Here is a 19,323-nt window from a genome sequence, read left to right on the forward strand (position 1 = left end):
GTAGATCAGCTGGAATGCACGTAATTTTTCTCTACTGCACGTGTATTTATGGGTGTATGCAACTGTATGTCACTGCAGTCAATAACTTCATCTTCTCTGGCTGTCAGCTTGGTGTGTGGTGATCCGAAACCTCTAATTTCATCAGTAAGCCAAAAGACTTTGTTGGGCCACTTATTACTGCATTTCTATTTATTGCACTCGTGAGAGAACATAAATTCAACAAGGAGAGACAGCACATCTAAAAGTTTCCATGACAAAGGAACCTTTCATTTACATCTCTGTCAAGAGCCAAGGTTTCTCAGCAGCTATGGCATTTGGCTTGCTGAGCCCAAGGTTGCAGGATGAAATCTTGGCTGAAGCAACAGCATTTTGATGGACGCAGAATGCAAAAACACTCGTGCACTGTGCGATGTAGCTCTCGTCCAGCATCAGGACATTAAACCTCGCATACCAACCAACCAACGAACATTCGTGTTAAACCATGCTCTTGCCTTGTTTGCTGTGATGTCTTTTTGCAGTGGTCGTTTTCTGCCCTTGCTTTAGGTTTGCAATGCTGAGGGGGTGTGGCTACGGCTAGATCAGGAGAGCATGCAGAGGCATTGCTTCAGCACGGAGGGTGAGGCATGGACACTGGCTCGGACAGGGGCGCATGTTGTGCCCGAGGTGCTCTACCTGCACCACGAGTCCGAAGTGATGCAGTCGGGCGACAGCGACGACGACTCAGCTGGTGCATGCGGCCACAGGTCTGGACTGCAAAGCAGTTTGTTGCTCTTTCTTAGCCTCATCTGTTGTGAAACTTGTATTTGAAGGAGCTAGACACCGCAGTGGACACGGGACAGAGAAAGAAGACGACACAGGGCGGTCTTTCGCTCAGACGCACTGAAGAAGTCATCGATGCTCCGCAAGAAGCATCGCCGTTGCCGCAGTTACGCCTAGCAGCAGACGAACCTCCCGTAACCGGAGCTCTCCGCTTGCGCTTGGGGCGTCTTCCTTTATGCTGATGCTTTGTCAGGAAATTGCGTGAGCGAAAATCTCGTTTCTCAGTCACATCCGTAGCGGAGATAGGAGAAAAACCCGGGCAGAAGCGTTGGTTCACGTCTCGGTGGCAGCAGAACGAAGAAAGAGCGTCTGCGCCCGACCGTGCGGTGGAATGCTCGTAGCCAATGGAACGGCTCCGATCGTACCACGTGATTTGAAGGGCCAGTCGCGACGCTCGACTCGGGCGGGAAACGATCTTTTTTTTCGTATTTTTATCAAGAATGCGCCGCTGCCGAAGTGGCTTCTCGTAGACGATGGGTAGGCCTACTTCCCCGCGAATATTCAAGAGCGGGCGACGCCGTGGAGCGAAATGCCGCGTTCCCGAAATTCGCTCAAATTCGCACTTTCGCGAGCCACCGCGAGTGCTTTAATTGTATTTTTTACTAACTTCCCATTGATTATCGGCTTTGATTTTTTTACACATAAAAGAAGAGGCTTGGGAGAATACAAAACGCAAGAAAATACAAAATCGACTTTATCGAAAAAAATCGCGGTTTTTTCACCCGCATCTCCCCTTAAAATATAAAAACGGTTGCAAATTATTTTCATTCGTGGAAGTCACATGCACGTTAGAAGCGGGGCTTGTAGTTTTTTTTTTTTATTATTACCAATATCGGGCGGGCGTTAGAATCGGGGCTTGAAAATTTTTTTTTTTTTTGGTGCCGTAAATTGGGTGCGCGTTGGAATCGGGGGCGCGTTGGAATTGGGTAAATACGGTATATAGGCACTTCAATAAGACAACGTGGGAGGTGGTTGAGTCATATCACACCACCAAAGACCGAGACATGTCTAGTATTGGTGTAGTATTAGTTGTCTGATTGTGAACTTATTGATATGTGTAAAGCTACCCATTTCTATTAGTGTAATCCGTGCATTTTTGCAGCTTTTTTCTTGCTCATGGCAAGGTCTTGCCAGTAAAGGTGGGTTAATTGTCGTGACCGAGACCGAATATATGCCTAACCGATAATGAAATGGCATTTCTTGACACCGAGAGTGTGGGCTGTTTGCCATGTATAATATTGCATGTTTGTAAACTTTCATTTCTTACCTTATCCTTATGATTTCAGCCGCTCATGCGTATAAATTGTTTACCATAGCAAATAAAGTTAGTCGAGGGTCAGAACTCATCCTGTGTTATCCTTTCTTCAGTCTGTGTTTTTTTGCACTGTTTGTTCCAACGGATTGTTACCGACTCGCCTAACTCCTTCTACTTCTTGCTTTCCCGTTGCCCTTGAATCTTGCTGCAATGGGTGTTTTGTTTGTCATTGGCATGCTCTAGCAAGTTCATTTACAGCTGGAGTTTGTGAACAGGCACAAGAATTTGGTAGTGAAATTAAGCTCGTAGCAATGGTTGCATGTATTGACTGACTAGAAAATGCAATACTTCAGCCATACTAGTTTTTTGCATCTGTGGTTACAGACGACTTTCTCATGACTAAACTTTAATTAGTACTTTGTGTAACTCCTGGCGTAATTCTTGAAAGGTTTTTCTCACATGTGGGCTAAGAATTTACTATGAACTTCGTAAATACCATGTGTGGCTTTGTATGTTGGTAGATCCTCATTAGCAGCTATAAAGGGAATTGCAACTAAAAGTTTACTTATGCCCACTGCCAGCCAGTGATATTTAAATGTCACTTGACATGTAGAACTTTCTCGCAAAAATGTTCAGGAGGTACTGAAAAACACTTGCTTCAAAATGTTAGTTTTGTGAAAGCTAAGAATTTAGGAAAGTAATTGCTATAGAAAGTCCTCCCATTTTGGCTCTTGTAGGAGTACACTAGCGAGCTCATACTTATAAGGTCAGTGGCTCATGGAAGGAATTCACTGGCTGTCAGGCTAAATCCTTAACCTTTTGGTGATTACAGGTGAGGAACTTGGTTTTTTTGTATTGCTGGACGGCCTTAACTGCATGGCTAGTCACCAGTTAAAATCCCCCTTTAAAGATTACAACCTCGGCACATGCAGTTTTTGCATGACCCAGGTTATAATTTTCCCTTTTCTGTGCAAGCAGAGAAAAAGTAAATGAGTTCGTGGTTTGTCGTCTAATGAATGTAAAATCCATAGCAATAGTTAAGAGTGAAAGCAAGCAAGTAGGTGTCTACTGCTTTCTTTGCTTCAAGTAGTTTCTATGCAAAACTGAATTTTGTTATTAAAGATCAGCTGCACATTTGTTGGAATGAATTTGTAGTTACCATGCTGTCTGTTTTTCTGGGTGCGGCACAAAACAAATGCTGCATTATGCTGAAGAATTTACAGCTTTTAATACGTCCTTCTATCATTCTTGCTTTTGTTGCAGGTGCAGAGTTGTGACTAATAATTCTACCGCGATAATGACAAAGAAACGACACTAAGAGCTGCACAACATGGCTGTTGTGTTGTGCAGTCCTTAGTGTTGTCCTTTGTGGTTAATGGTGTATTATTAGTTGTCTGATTGTGAACTCATTGATATGTGTAAAGCTACCCATTTCTATTAGTGTAATCCGTGTATTTTTGCAACTTTTTTCTTGCTCATGGCAAGGTCTTGCCAGTAAAGGTGGGTTAATTGTCGTAACTAGTACAATCGTTCCACAGGTGTCCAAAAGGTGCTGCAGCATCATCAGCGAGTGCGCGTTCACGTGGCTACAACTTCTGCACACCTGCTTCTATGGGTGCTGACAGAGCAGCACCTGGAAATGCTGGTGCGATGCAGGGTAAGTTTTACTTGCAGCTAGTCACGGCATTCTTGCGGCCGAGAAAGAGCTCTTCTCTGTCTCATTACTCAAACCATCCATTGACCGTAGAATCCAATGTTTCCTGAAATAAAATGCTGCTCCCTTTGTGCAAAACAGGTGTTTACGTAACTCTGCCGTTCAGTAACTGTTGTATCAGGTACCTCAAGAAACATGCAGCTTCACGACCTTTATTTTTACTGGCACCAGCCATGCTAGGGTCGAATGGCTTTGAAACACAAAAACAAGAAAGGAAAATTATGTTGGGTAAAATCCCAACAGGTGCTATTCCGTGCATGTCCAAGGTTGCCATCCTTGTCTGCTGTTTCTCTAACTCTGGCATATAGACTCAATAGTACAAAACAGTAACATTTCACTAGCTACCATCATTGTCAAATGAAATGCGAGCAGGATTACAGTGACACATAAACGAAAATCCCAAAATAACAGCTGGTGGAGAGCAAATAAAGGCAGGATTCATTAACACTTCCTTCGCGACTTAGAAGTGAATATCAAGTGGTCTCATATTCGCTCTACCTCAACTATTGTCGTCTTCTCGATTTGTTCCTGTTGCAGTTGTGTTGCTTGCATTTCATTCGAAGCTGAAAGTTCATATATAATTTATCTTTTTCTCACCTTCTTCAGGGCTTCAGAAATAAAAACTTTTGGAATGCCATTTTGTTCCTTGTCTGTCATTAGTAGCAAGCAGCCTTATGAAACTGTGACTTTATTGTTGACCAGACCATAGACGGTGCATTGTTTCTTATCAGCCTGTGCATTCTTTACTCAATTTCATTTGTCTGTTTAGGTCTGTTTACCTTCGGGAGTGGTACCTCAGACCCGGAAGGCGGCTCATCCGGATCAGCTAGTCCTTTTGTATTTGGATCTCCAGGTAAATCTCAAGTTTGCATATGACACAGTTCTTCAATTACTATGCTAGATATCTTGTACTGGCTTATTGCTGGATCACTGTAATACAAACATATGTTAAGTTCCCTTCGAGAGTCGTTGGCAGATGCTCTTCAGCTTATGTTTTATGTCTGATTTATGCTTGATGCTCTTCGAGCGTTATCATGCAGGTGTAATGGGAGCTACTGGTTGTTAGACTAGTTGGCCTAACATATGAAGTTACACTGTTACGGATTTTTTCATGCCTACTTATTGCCTTCTTGATGCTAGTAAAATAGAACAAATGACTACATTTTACTCAGAGTTTCTCTTTTGTTCTCACGTTTCAGCATCAACCCCGTCTACTTCTACCAATGCACTAGCAGACTCTGAGCACACCGGGCCAGCGTCCGAGCGATCTGAGGCTCCCACTTCCAGTGGTTCTGTTGCGGGTGGATCCACTCAGCCTACCTCTCGCAGGCGCACAAGCGCAGACTCATCGCCACCTCCTCCACGAGCAGTTCCACCTGAGCTTCGGGGGGTCTCTGTGAGGGACCTGGTTCGTGCCATTGGGGAAAGTCGAGCTAATGGCAATGGCGTCACGCCACCTGGAACGCCACCGGTGACACCACCAGTTCGGCGGCGGCGATCGTCGGCAAACTCTAAGCCAGCAACGTCGAGCCCGGTTCCCATTCCTGGTGTGATGGTTCCCTGCTCATACTCAGACTCTGTACTGGGGGTCTCAGAAAATGCACTTGGCCACTCAGGGTCTCAGGCCCACGCCGAGACTACAAGAAGCACCACCCCATCGCAAGGGAGTCTGAGCGAATCGGGGTCCTTCTCCAAGCATGCCATCTCATCCCCACGAAGAGCATCAGTTCAGAGGTATGTGCTCTTTGTCCCTCTGTTTCAAATTTTTGCTAAATGTCAGAGTTGGTCATTTGTCCTCCTTTAGTTCTTTGGGTTGTCCATCATGTGGTAAGTGTTATAAAAAATGCTGAACAGGCTAAACAAACATTGCACCCCCCCTCCCCATTTCTTTCTTTTCATAAAGAAGTACAGGGCTCAAAAACTCACTGCAGGCACATACACACGAGCACTCATATCTTGAAAGTGCCGTATTTACTCGCGTAATAGGTGCACTCGCATAATAGGCGCACCCCTAGTTAGGGCGTGAAAAATCAGATTTTTTTATTTCCGCACATAATAGGCGCACCCCGAACTTGGCACTATGATCAGTACTGTATTTACACGATTGCAAGCCGACGCCTCGCCACCCCCCGTTTCCCAATCTTTATTTTAACAAAGTTTTTGCTGAACTGACTACTAGTCCCTACTAGTGCTGCTGCCGTCGCAGCTGCTGCGGACCCACAGCACGTACAACGACATCGCGTAGAACAGCCGCACACAGTTTTCAGGGATGCTCACTTTAAACGTCTGTTTGGAAAGCTTCATCTCCAGCCGGAAACGTTCCCGACTTAGGCCCATGAAAACCTCGGCGCTTGGAGTCGCGTACGAAAATTTAGGGACGCCGCAGTCGCAACTGCCGCACTTCTCGGCCGCGTCGTATTTTCTGACCTGCCGCACACGCTTGGCTTGCCGCGTTCGAGAGCAAACTCCCAGCCGTGTAGCTGTTAAGGTGCTTGCCCGTCGAGCTAAAACATCAATGCTCCGCGGCAAAGCCATAAACCACGATAACTATCGCGCTACCGCAAATCCCGGCACTTGAAAGCAACAACAAAAAAAAAAGAACGAGCTGGAGATGCTGATGGCGATATAGATAGAGAAAGCTCGCGGCGGAGGAACACGATGATGATGATGATGATGAGCTTGGCCTTGGGCGCCCTCCGTGGGCGGCGTCTGGAAGCTCCTGCGCGCGTGTGTGGCCTCCGCGATCAAGCGCCCGTTGCGCGCAGCCGGAGCCGATCGCGGAGGCCTTGGCGCGTGCATTCCAAAGGCTATTCCCGCGTGTGTCGTGGAAAGTTTCGGTGCGACCCTTACACGGATCTTTTTTTTTTTTTTTAACATTTTCTTCGCGAAAACGGGGTGCGGCCCGTACACGAGTGCGTTTACGCGGTGTGTTCAATTTTGCGAGTCGAAAAATTTCCGGAAATTTTACCCCGCGTAATAGGTGCACCCCGAACTTTGAGCCGGATTTTCTGGAAAAAAAGTGCGCCTATTATGCGAGTAAATACGGTATTTCTTAAGTTTGTGTGTCTCCTCTGAAAGCCCAGAATGTGGCTAAAGTGCTAGTCTTGTCATTCATTTCATTCTTTCATTTCATGTTTAGTGCACATGGGGGCACATGGATCACTTTTTGACGCTAAACCAGTCATTACAAGAGCAGGTTAACTTACGCATCAGCATTTCTTCCACGATCTGGAAACGTCCGTAGACTTATTCATAGTTTAGCGCTAGCAATTTTTTGCACCACCGATCAATACCACTGGTCAAAACGAGCCATGGAATTTGGTGGATTCGCATTCAAGTTACTGGCCTATGCGCAGTTTTGTCAGAATGCAAAAGGCGCCTGTGTGCTGTGTCAATGCATGTTAAAGAACTTCAGGTAGCCAAAATTAATCCGGAGCTCTCTGCTGTGGTGCCTCTTTTTTTCCCTTTCCCTTTTTTCTCTCCCTCATGGTGTGGTTGAGGTGTCCATCAAGAGTGGTACCTTTACTCCGGCTTCCTTTTCTCATAAACAGTTCATTTATATATCATTATTATTTTCTTAGTGAAAAACGCATGACAAACTGAGATGGCTTTCAACATTAGTGGATGTGTTTTACTTTGTATGAAATGGATGCATGGAATGGCTTTATAAATACATCACACTCAAAATTGGGGACATTTTAATTTGGAGCTTGGCTAAGTTGAGGTGGAAAAATTTTGTCTAAAACACTGCATTGGCTTCTGCAAGCATTTCACATTAACATATTGGAGCAGACTTTACTATGATCATCATTTGTTGATGCATTCCTGGCATCCCCTTGAACACAAAGAAAATACTGAGCATTATTCTCTGTATAGTGTCAGTATAACTGTGAAAGCCTAGTGGTTTATTTTATTTATTACTTCTGTGTCAGGGTTACATGAAAAAAAAAACATGATTGAAATCTGGTTCATAGAAAAGTTCTTTTTTTCTCTTAGATGTGTGTATCAAATCTACAAGGTTAAACTGCCAAGTGAAGCATAGAAAAAATTTCTGTAGATTTCAGTGAAATTTAGGCTGTTGTACTTGATTGTGATGTGCAAGTTGTCCTTCTTGGTTGACACGTTTTCTCTGTCTTACTGCAGTGAAAGCAGCGTCAGTTCTCACTTGGGCAGCTTTTTTCGGGAGCTTCGTGACACATCAGCAACAGGCTGCATCGGCTGTATTACACAACGTACCACAGACAGTCCTCTGAGCACTCCTGGCACGCCAAAAAAGGTAGTCACCACTAACTTCTTTTGCATTGTTGTGGCATGTTGAGCAGACATTGAGCCTTACTACTTTTTCTCTTTTTCTTTTTTTTAATATTTAAAGGAGAGCCTTTCACCAACCTCGTCGTTGAAGTCATTTACTCAAACGGGAACCCAGACCAGTCCTGAAGGAGGAGCGACTAATGCTAGCATGAAGGGCCACTTCAGCATTGGCAGTAACTCGAGCCGGGAAGAAAGTCCACGTATTTCCCCAAAAATGTCACGCCGGGAAAGAAGCAGTGCAGGCGGCACGCGACATGTGCTTCGCGGTAAGAGAGAGCGCATCCACTCGGAACACACGGAACGCCCCGCTGCTACGGAACCCTTCCGGCAGGGTCTGTCCCCATCTGTGGCAGAGTGTCTGAGGGCAGTCTTTTGTGCTTTTCTTTGGCACGAAGGGGTTGTTCATGATGCCATGGCCTGCGCCTCGTACCTGAAGTTTAATCCAGACCTTCGTAAGAGCATCACCAAGAGAACCGTGCCAGCTGCAGCCCCGACAAAGGAGCAGAAAGCTCGTTTCCGACACTCCGTTGAGGTCACCTCCCCGAGCTTGTTGCAGCTGCAGCAGCTAGAGACACTGCAGTCCAACGAGCCACTGAACGAAAACATTAAATCAAAGAGGGCATTTGCTCCAGCCACAACGTCTGACCAGGTCACACAAGAAGGAGGTTCTGGTCAAGAAGACGTGACTGTGGACTTGCCTCGAGCCTTACGTTTCCTTGTCCTGCTCTGGGAGCAGGTGACCAGTGTGTGCAAACAGGCCATCAAGGAGCAGGTGGTTCTTCCGAGTCTTTTCTCCACGAGCAAAACATTCCAGCGCCTCGGGCAGGCGTTCGTCAGGGGTTCTGAGCGACGAAAAACCAAGAAAAAGCGTGGCTACCGGTCGGCAGTGGTGAACAGCCAAGCATCTGTTGGCGAGAAAGAATCGGTGTGTGAGCTGTGTGGGCTCACTTTCGTGCCAGCATCTTCGTACCAGATCAGGCAGCCCCATCCTGGTTGCGGGGACGGTGCTGCCACAAAGAACTTCAATGGCCTTCTCTGCAATAGTTGGACTGGCAGCTGTGGTGATGGCGGGCCCTCAAGTAGCAGTTCGCACCTGCTGTGTGAGCGGTGTCGTGAAAAGTTGTGCCAGGCAGGCGGGGGACAGCGTTCTTCTCTTGGAGGCCGTCACCGCAGTGGCTCTGTTTCTGCGGCAGCAAGAGTTGCACCTTCTGCTCAGGACACAATTCATCACAACATGAAGAGCAATGCCATGTTCTTGCTGGAACTGTCCAGCTCGGGAATGAGGTCTAGGCGCAGTGGGCTGCCAAGCTTGGCCGAAGGAGAGACGCTGCTGCCTTCTAACCAGTTTGCAGTGGCTGGTCCCATTCAGTACTTCAACACACTGGGCCTCTCTGCGGATGCACTGTCTTCTGGAGAGGACCTTGTGCCCTCTGAGCCAGGCACATCCAGCTCTCAAACCGCTGAGGCTGACGCTGAATTGGTGGCAGCCCTCAATGGGAACGAGGCTGTGGAAGACAACTTTGCAGCTGAAAGGAGTGATGAGGCCGGACTCTGTCCAGCAGTTGGAGCAAAGGCTGGGGGCAGGATGTTCCATCGGTCAGTTTCTGTAGGGCTGACACACCTGGACTGGACAGAGAAGGACCTAGCAGAAGTAGCCATCCAGGAGGCACGTGCTGTGGTCGTTCCTCGGAAAAGGAACAACAGCAGTGGGAGTGAAGGTGCGTGCAAGCTCCCATTTCACTACAACTTGAGGATAATTCATGCGGCCAGCTTTTTTTATGTTTAATTGAGCATGATCAGCAAAAGTAGCATCATTTCTTTCTACAATGGTTAGTGAGCAGAGACCGCAAAGAATTGAAAAAGATTATGCACCTTAATATGATCGCTTTTAATTCAGGTCGTTCTTTACTAGGTATCTTAATGGGACTGTGTTAACTACTGCACTGTGATCAAATCAGCAGTGTTAAATAGGGTTCATTACCAGCCTACTAACATCATAGCATGGGGCCAGACTCCTGGCGTTTTTGTGTTGAGCACATGCCCGAGACAACAAAGTTCTTTGCTGCAGGCATGTCATCCATACTGTGCCAACCATCAGCAGCCCTTACAAAGTTGGTCTCAGTGGAGCCGGAAGCCTGTGCCACAGACCTGACTGTTCAGCGACCAGTTATGCAGTTCGTGCTTCAGCGGCACGACCTCGAGAGCATGCGGTTCGCTATTCAGCAGTCACTGAGAAAAGCTACATGTCGCATCTATTCCATGCAGGTTTGTTTGTGCTGTATCACATTTTTTTTTACTTTATCCTGCACTGCTACATATACTCGTCAGTTCAAGGAACTGCTGAAGAAAAACCAGTATGGATTGTTGCCTGGTGCACCAAAAATGCCTTGTTGCTGTACTGAGATACTCGTGCATAATTTAGGTACCGAGCGCTATGCGTTTACAGCCTGTTTCTGGGGCAGCAAAATTGTGGAAGTGGCATGATGCATTTACTTTGTGTCATGCCTTCTTTTGTTGTCCTGGTCACAGGTTGTAAACAAGTGGCGCCTAATACGTAAGTAATAAATTATGAACCATCCCCTTTCATTGCTTTATTTGCTCATGTATGTCATGTAGCTATGCATTTTATGGGCCCCTTGTAAGCTTAATGGTACAAGATGTTTTGTCAAACGTATGCAGACCACTTTGTGATTAACTAAAATGTTCTGCGGCATCTGTGGTGTTTTTGCGGTTCTAAAGTCCTATGTAGTGAGGAAAACTGTTATTTTTGCTTTTTCTGTAATCCTGAAGCTGTAACAGTAACACAGGAACCTCATTAGCGATGCCTGGAAACTGTACAGGTCAGTTGCAAACTTGTCAGCACATTTTTAACAGGGATTGCACGTGTAATGGCAGTTAATTTTTGATAGGTAATGTAAGCTATCATAACCACTACTTCGCCCTTGAGGAAGATTGAAACCGAAATCTCAAAGTATGTGGTTACTTCTGTCCTCTTTCTTTATTATTTTCATTGTTTTTTGTAAGCAAACTACCAGTGCTGTATTGTGTTCCTTGCTTAGTCTTCTTGTGTGTAGCCTTCAAGCCTTTCTAGACATTTTAAATTCCTAACTAGCAATGCAGTTGGGCTCAGCAGAATGATGACACACTTTGTGCGTTAACTTTTTTTTTTATGTGCGTGCTTCTGTCTGTCATGAGTAGAAAGCACTGTTTTTGGAGTGGAAGATAAAATTTACATGAATGCCATGACCTGCGCCTCACAGAAGTGAGAGACTAACTAGGCTTGTCTCACTGACAGGCCTTCAACTGGCTGCTGCGCAACGTCACACAGCCCACTTGTCTGCACGATCTGTTGTGGTGCCTGGTGGCTGCCATGTCTCCTCCCGCAGCTGAGAGGTCCGATGAACAGGCTGAAGGCAAAGAAGGCGCAGGACACAAGAAGGAGCTCTCTGAGCAGGTACTGTCTCATGCTCTACGAATGCTTTCTCTATGAAATTCAATGAAGTGTCATAGTGTTGAGAACGGGCAGCTTCAATTTCAACTTGTTTCACTTCAGATAGGATTAAGTCATTTTGAACTATAATTTAGTTCACTGCAGACGAAAAGATTGGTTTGGTTTTATGGGGTGTAACGCCCAAAGCGACTAAGGCTGTGAGAGACACTGTAGGAATTTCGACTTGTTTCACTTCAGATAGGATTAAGTCATATTAAACTAGAATTTAGTTCACTGCAGATGAAAAGATTGGTTTGGTTTAATGGGGTGTAACGCCCAAAGCGACTAAGGCTGTGAGAGACACTGTAGGAATTTCAACTTGTTTCACTTCAGATAGGATTAAGTCATATTGAACTAGAATTTAGTTCACTGCAGACGAAAAGATTGGTTTGGTTTTATGGGGTGTAACGCCCAAAGCGACTAAGGCTGTGAGAGACACTGTAGGAATTTCGACTTGTTTCACTTCAGATAGGATTAAGTCATATTGAACTAGAATTTAGTTCACTGCAGACGAAAAGATTGGTTTGGTTTTATGGGGTGTAACGCCCAAAGCGACTAAGGCTGTGAGAGACACTGTAGGAATTTCGACTTGTTTCACTTCAGATAGGATTAAGTCATATTGAACTAGAATTTAGTTCACTGCAGACGAAAAGATTGGTTTGGTTTTATGGGGTGTAACGCCCAAAGCGACTAAGGCTATGAGAGACGCTGTAGGGAAGGGCTCTGGATAATTTCGACCACCTGAGATTCTTTTAATGTACACTGACATCGCACGGTACATGGGCCTCTAGCATTTCACCTCCACTGAAATTCGACTGTCGCAGCCGTGATCAAAGCTGCGTCTTTAGAGTCGGCAACCGAGCACCATAACCGCTGAGCCATCAAGGTGGCTTCAGACAAAAAGAATAAAAACCTTCCGTCTTCACAAAAACCTTGAATTATAGATTTAAAAAAACAGATAGTACACCTGACGACAATATGCACTAATGTGCAAAAATAAAATGTAATTAAATGCCTTTATAGAGCTGTCTACACCTGCATTATGTGCAGATGAAAACTTTTTTCATTTTTGCTATCCCCAGATTGCACCTTGTATTATATGTGGGTCTGTGTTATATTAGGGTATTTATGTTTCTTAGCTTTTATTGGTAAAATGGTCGCCATTTAAAGTCTTAAAAATTTTGCTGGGAAACACGTGCTCATCCCACTGCTGTGGTTACATGTGGTGCAACTGTTGTGGCATGGGGGTAAGCTTCTCTGCTGCCATTGTTAACAATGGTTCTTATTGCTAGTAATTACATTGCAGTCCTTGAACTCTAGCCATTTGTTACAGTATGGTCACTCTGGACATCAGGATATTGAGGTCTTCATAATTCAAGGTCTTCCATTCTGTTAAGGTGTTCAAATTCATAATTCATGCAGCATTCAAGAGCACCATGGCAGCAAGTTTAGATCAGCATCTCTCGTGTAGTCGGGCTTCTGTGATGTTGCTGTTAATTTATTATGTGGCTGTCATTTCTACTACAAATTGAAACTAATAACCATAGGGCAGTCGTGTAGGGTGTTAGCATGGTACCTTTGCAGTAAGTGTTGCAGCAGAGCTTGTGATGGGGATAGCTGCACAGTTAGTTATAGCATTAATTAGAGTAAAATTTCACACAATAGCCGCCTCAGTGGCTTAGCAGTTATGGCGCTCAGCTGCTGACCCGAAAGATGCAGGTTCGATCCTGGCCGCAGCGGTCGCATTTCGATGGAGGCAAAATTCTAGAGGCCCGTGTACTGTGCGATGCGAGTGCACGTTAAGAACCCAAGGTGGTCGAAATTTCCGGAGCCCTTCACTACGGCGTCCCTTATAGCTTGAGTCGCTTTGGGACGTTAAACTTCAATAAACTATTCACACCAGTGAATAACTTGCACAACATCTGTGATGGGAACTTGCAGGACAAGGAGGCCCCCTGCGAGCATCCACTGTCGGACATGTCACTGGCGGGCGAGGCATGCCTGGGGCCACTGCGCTCCGCCTTCCACACTCTGCTCCAGACCATCTCGGACCTGATGGTGTTCCTACCTGCGGGCGCATCCCTGCAGCAGATGGCCATGCAGTGCTGGCGCCTGCGCTTCATGCCGTCAGACCACGCTTTCTTGCACCGCAGCCACGTATTCTCCAACATCTCGCGCATCTTGTCTCACTCGGAAGAAGAAGCGACTGCTCCTTCTGAGCTGCCGGCCGTGGCTGGAACTTCATCCTCTGCACCAACAGAAACAGGGGACGGGTTAGGCCATCAGGTGAGATACTGTGCCTGAGACAATTGGTTGAGACAATGTACCAAATAGCTAAACTCTCTGTTTCACTGAGACAATTGATGTGCCATCGTTTCATTTAAAGAATATTGTAATGTGTATACTAAGTCAGAACCCAATAAACCTCAATTGCTTCACATCTTTGTTCAGCTGTGTAAAGATAACAAATAGAAATATTTTCAAACACAAATACTAGGACCTTGGGAAATGTGTGTGACTTATCACATAAGAAAATACTGCGATAGGTCAGTGAATGAACTGGCTCCGGTTTTGCTAGCAAGGGAAATGTCTTTTCTGCATGCATCATAATCACTTCAGGGGTGGTATTCTCCCTGTGTCACCTTTTGCGGCATGTCGCATTCGCTCTTCGCTGATTGGCTCGAGCCGCGGTGACGGCGGTGTGACGACACCGATCCGCCTTCCTGCTACGTCATCGTGACGTCGCCCCAATTTACTACGCTGAGTCGAACAACGGAATGCGCTGAAGCGATTTGCGCAGGCGACGGGCTACGAAATTGATACTAGATGCCATGGATCCCAATCTCCTTGCCTGATTTTTGAGTTGCGAAGAAGAGTGGCGTGTCCGCGGACATCGCGACCAGTTTGTCTTGGCCGACGAATCTTGTGGGCGGCATTACCGGCTGTCGAAGAGCATAGCACTGTGGCTACTGTATGCTGAGCCCGACTGCCACTCGCCATGCGAACTTACTTTGCACCGTCGTAAACAGACGACATAGGAGACGTTGCCCGCTGCAAAGAGATGGCCTTGGCAGGGCTTGCGCTCGCATCTACATGAACCTTCAAGGCGTTTTAATGCACGTTAGTGCAACGAAACAGTGTCTGCACGAGCCAAAGAGGATTTAAAGCAATGTGACGACTTTTACAAACCTACAACTGAACATTAAAAAGTTTTAGTATTGCGGCAGTTGCGGCTTTTGCGCCCTTAGCGTGAAAACACAGCGGCGTCCTTCCAAGCGAGAGCCGCACGCTTCAGCCAATTCAGCAGTGCTTGCGATTCCGGTCGGCATGTTTACTGTCAACTACTGGTGTTGTTGCTTTTCGCTATGACTCACCTTGCTTCGACGATAAAGTTTAAGCTGCAATTCAGCCTAGTTTTTGAGATACGCTCTCGATTCTGGAGCGTGCAAGCCTAATGGGACCTCCAGCTGCACTGCTACCGTCTGCAACTGCCCGAAACGCAGCCGAAACCTAGCACAACCATCCGGAATGAAACAAAAATAGATTTGGAGCTTTTTCACGGTGTTTTATAGACTTAAATGAAGTAAAGCGAGTTTATATTAAATTTACAAATGTTTTTTGAACTTTAGACATCATGTGATGGCAAATATTTTTGCTATCAAAGATACGAAACTACTGTTGCTAGTGAATCAGCAGTGGTAAATTGTTGCTTCGTCGGACCGCCGACGAAAGTGCCGGCGGCGTTTTCCATTTCTTCGAGCAACTGTACGCACTTTTTTAGGCCCCGCCCTAATGCGACATGTCGCAAAAGGCGACACCGGGAGAATACCACCCCAGGTTTACTAGTTTTTTTCTTTTGTTGTCAGTTTTTTCGATCTATTCGAATTGCTGCTGTTTTTATGATTGTATTTGAGATACAAGCTCTTTGTTCTCACTGTAAATTTTGTAAGTTGCAAGTAATAGTGTATGTCATCTTCTTAATTTTCCTATGTACTCTGTCTTGTTTGCTGTCTCCAAGCAGAATAATCTTCCTTTATGATCGTAGGTGTTTTTTTTTGTGTGGAAACAGGACAAGCTGTCAATATACGCCAGAACAGAGAAGGCAATGTCTTGAGGTGCAAGAATATTGGGAGCATACTGCAGTGCTTCCAACATTTTTTTTTTTTTCATTTTTTTTTTTCTTTTTGGCTCATTCTGTTCATTTTTATTTCTAGTGACTAATTGCCCAGTCATATCTGTCGGAACGGCTCACTTGACTCAATGTGCTCACTTCCTGTGAAGAGCGTGCTCCATTCTCATTTTTCAAAACAATCTTTTTTTTTTTTCACTCAGGCTCAGTCATTGACAAGGATTGAAGTACTACGCGACCTGACTCCATCAGTAGAGCTGCGGGCGTCGAGTCGACAGGCCATGGCCAACAGCCTCTGTGACAATTCCACAGAGACCTTTTGGGAGTCAGGGGACGAGGATCGCAACAAGACTAAGGTCCTGACGCTCATCTGTGGGCCCCACATGCGGCCCACCATAGTGTGTGTCCACGTGGACAACTGCAGAGATCTTGCGGTTAGTCCCCAGTTTGCACCCCCCCCCCCCCCCCCCCCTTTTTTTTGTGTAGCTCCTGCTAGGGCGCTCCTTTGGTTTCATAATCATTGTAATTATTGTTTGCATTGTTTCAGAACAAAGTGAATAGCATCACTTTCAAGTTTGGCCCAAACGTGGATGAAGTGCAGAAGTTAAAGCAGGTGAGGCGGTTTTATTCCATCTTTTTAAAGTCTGATACTATTTAAAATTATGCATGTCTTTATGGGCACTCTGCTGTGGAGGCCTAGTGCTCTGGTCCTCGGCAGTCCTATTGGTGACAAAGAGCAGGCTGTCACAAAAAGTGTAAATTGAAATTGGGTTTTGAAATTGAGTTCTATCTAGGGGTGTGTGAATATACTAAATTTCAAATATTTTGCGAATAGTATTTGCTGTTCAATTCAATTTACATCGCACTTTCACTATTCGAGGCTCCTATTGCGATTTTTCTGTTCATCTAAACGCGGTGAAACATTGTGGCATTGCACTTTTCATGTGAGTTAACTGCCTCTTTCCTCATAGTATCAACTGCCAGCACAAAACTAAAGCCTCCGAGCAGTAATGCTAGGCCTTGCATAAAATCAAGGCACTGATGAGCATCAGGAGGCCTTTCATGATGTACAAATTTGTTTATTTGTATGCTTCATGTATGTGCTGTTTCTCATTTATTGACTCATTAGCACGGCCTTAGCAACTCCACATGAAAATAATGCAAGCAGGATACTGATTACTTGGCAGTGAATTACACGCGCTTTGCTTCATATCGTCCCACTTCACCTGTGAGGCAGCTGTTGTGAATGGCAAGTGCTTAGCTGATTTACTACGCAATCTCAGATGAGGTCAGCTGTGCACATGGACAGGCACACAGACATGGCATGAAAGAAGGCTTAACTAACAACTAAAGGAATGTTTAGGGGTGGCAAGTATACATGTAGGATAGGTAAAAAACAATTATGTGAGCAAAGAAAGAAAAAGAAACCAACTGCATTGTGGTTCTCGAAGGTGTGCAGCCTTCGGTACCTGCAAATTGGCCTTGTTTCTGAGCTAGTGGTCTTCTCCAAGACGTCATTGAAGTAAGTCAGTGGATTGGCTGAAGTATAAAAGTGGAAGTTATGTTGCGGTTGAGGTATGTTTTGAGTGCAGTTTTCAGTTTAGGGCTTCTCATTTCATTCTGCACTTTCCTTAGTTCTAGTGTGTTTTGGCTTTTGGAAGTGTGGCTTAGAAGTGTGACTTTGCTGTGCATGCCACTTTATTCGTGCTGCTGCTCTGCAGGTGGATGTGGAGGGCCGCTTTGCGGGCTGGCTGAGCTGTGTCCTGCCCGACTCCAGCCAGGTGGCCGCCAGTGGCTCTGTCTGGAGGCTGGAACTCCGAGGACCTGACAACACGCTGCGGCTCCGCCAGGTCAAAGTTCTGGGCCAGGGCCCTGGGTCAGGCGCAGAGACCCAAGGCGATTGCCGATCCCTCTACATCCAGCAGCGCAACTGTGAAGCTGAGACGCTGCGAGTTTTCCGTCTGCTCACCTCCCAGGTGCGTCAGTATAGAGCCCCTCTGTTTACTCCAGGGAGGTAAAGTAAAGGGCCGAAGCATTTTTAATTACTAAAACAGCCTTTGTACTCAGTGGCAAGGAATAACTGTAGGACGAGTTCATAGCTGCAACAGGGATCAATCTGTGCCTTCCAGTCACTGGTCCAAAGTGGTTGAGATAACGTGTAGTGTGTGCTTGGCAGGTAGGGCTACCCAGGGATCTTCCCAATGATTGTGTCTCTTGGCTGGGTGTTACCTGCAGCAAATTCAAGCGTGTTTTTAGAGTCACCGACTCTCTAGGAGTGGTATTCTGGAATTACTGGGATGGTGCTTTCACTTTTGTCGGGGTGTGTTGAACAGGTTGCGGTAGCAGTTTAGTGCCATCCTTGCCAACGAAAATAGAATGGGTTTGTTTGTGAAGCATGCTCATGTACTGTATTTACTCGAATCTAGGCCGGCCACGATTCTAAGCCGAGACCCGAAAGTTGAAGGCCACAGAAAAAAAAAAAACTTACCTCGATTGTAGGCCGGCCGAAAAAACAACTGCGAACAAGAGGTACAGCACGCAAACGACATTTATTGCCAGGAACCCGCTCAGGCTGATCCCGGGCTGGCGTTTGGGCGAGGAGACATATGCAACGCCAGCCCGGGATCAGCCGCCGAAGTCCCGCCCAGCTTGAAGATTTGACGACTGCTCTGCAGCGAGTATAACTTTCCGCTTGAAGGCGGCACTATAATGGCACCGCCTGTTTGGTGCCATGGTGTTGGTGATAAAAACCACGCACGAAAACTTCACTGCTGCGAATGTGCTCACGCCACCGCACGAGAACAGAACAAGGCCAAAATGGCAGCCAGTGCTCATGTGTGCTTTGATCAGTATCGGCTACGGATAGCAACGGCTACGGATAGCAACGGCTACAGTGCTGTCTTTCGTTGGCGTTTTGTGGGGGCGCCACCTGCGTGCTACATTTATTCGTATTTTACGAATACGAAACCTCGAAACGAAATCCTCGAATCTAAGCCGACATAAGAGTTCTACATCTCGTTTTTTTGAAAAAACTATCGGCCTAGATTCGAATAAATACGATATTTGACTGTTTTGAGAGGAACTTGGAGAAGGGCATCCCATTTTTCGGTTCTTTGAGTATACTTGACAGCCATGCATGTGAAACCAACATTAACTGGAAGTAGGCTCACAAATTTCAGTTTCTGTCATGCTTAGCTCTGCTGCTTTAGCCTATTATGTTCCACTGATGGCAACATCTTTAAAGAATATTTTTCCAGATTACCTCCTCTACCAGCGGAATGCACGCCATATAGTACTAGTCAGGGCTTTGTGTGAACTAGGTTTGTTGTACATAGATATTAAAAAAAATGCACTACAGGCAGTTGCTGCAGTTTGCACCCATGGCATGCTCTGTTTCCCTTTTTGTATTCTTTTTTTGCATTCTTATTTCAGTTAAGGCTGAGAAAGGCTACAACGCGCCACACTTGCATTTTCTTTTGGAATACTATTGCCCTGTTTTGTTCAATCATTTGTGCAGGCATTTGTCTGAGCTACTGTGGCAGTATTTATTAGGTCTTATTGCCTAGATATAGCTTTGAAATTCAATATGATAGATTAAAGAATTG

At 45.7% G+C, this 19,323-nt stretch overlaps 1 protein-coding gene across 4 annotated transcripts in view; it reads left to right on the forward strand.

Annotated features, from left to right (window-relative positions):
- Nucleotides 1-19,323, forward strand: part of hiw (MYC binding protein highwire) — a 131,513-nt gene that overhangs the window by 86,163 nt on the left and 26,027 nt on the right. For all 4 annotated transcript variants that reach the window (XM_089566700.1, XM_089566701.1, XM_089566702.1 and 1 more), the window contains 12 exons: nucleotides 544-743; nucleotides 3,613-3,731; nucleotides 4,558-4,641; nucleotides 4,988-5,522; nucleotides 7,932-8,064; nucleotides 8,161-9,817; nucleotides 10,168-10,364; nucleotides 11,395-11,553; nucleotides 13,531-13,875; nucleotides 15,922-16,152; nucleotides 16,266-16,331; nucleotides 17,440-17,694. In XM_089566700.1, coding sequence (XP_089422826.1) covers nucleotides 544-743; nucleotides 3,613-3,731; nucleotides 4,558-4,641; nucleotides 4,988-5,522; nucleotides 7,932-8,064; nucleotides 8,161-9,817; nucleotides 10,168-10,364; nucleotides 11,395-11,553; nucleotides 13,531-13,875; nucleotides 15,922-16,152; nucleotides 16,266-16,331; nucleotides 17,440-17,694 — 3,981 coding nt within the window. The remainder of the gene's footprint in view (nucleotides 1-543; nucleotides 744-3,612; nucleotides 3,732-4,557; nucleotides 4,642-4,987; nucleotides 5,523-7,931; nucleotides 8,065-8,160; nucleotides 9,818-10,167; nucleotides 10,365-11,394; nucleotides 11,554-13,530; nucleotides 13,876-15,921; nucleotides 16,153-16,265; nucleotides 16,332-17,439; nucleotides 17,695-19,323) is intronic.

This window comes from Amblyomma mixtum, chromosome 1 (assembly GCF_055824585.1).
Source record: "Amblyomma mixtum isolate Tamu chromosome 1, ASM5582458v1, whole genome shotgun sequence".
Classification (NCBI taxonomy): domain Eukaryota; kingdom Metazoa; phylum Arthropoda; class Arachnida; order Ixodida; family Ixodidae; genus Amblyomma; species Amblyomma mixtum.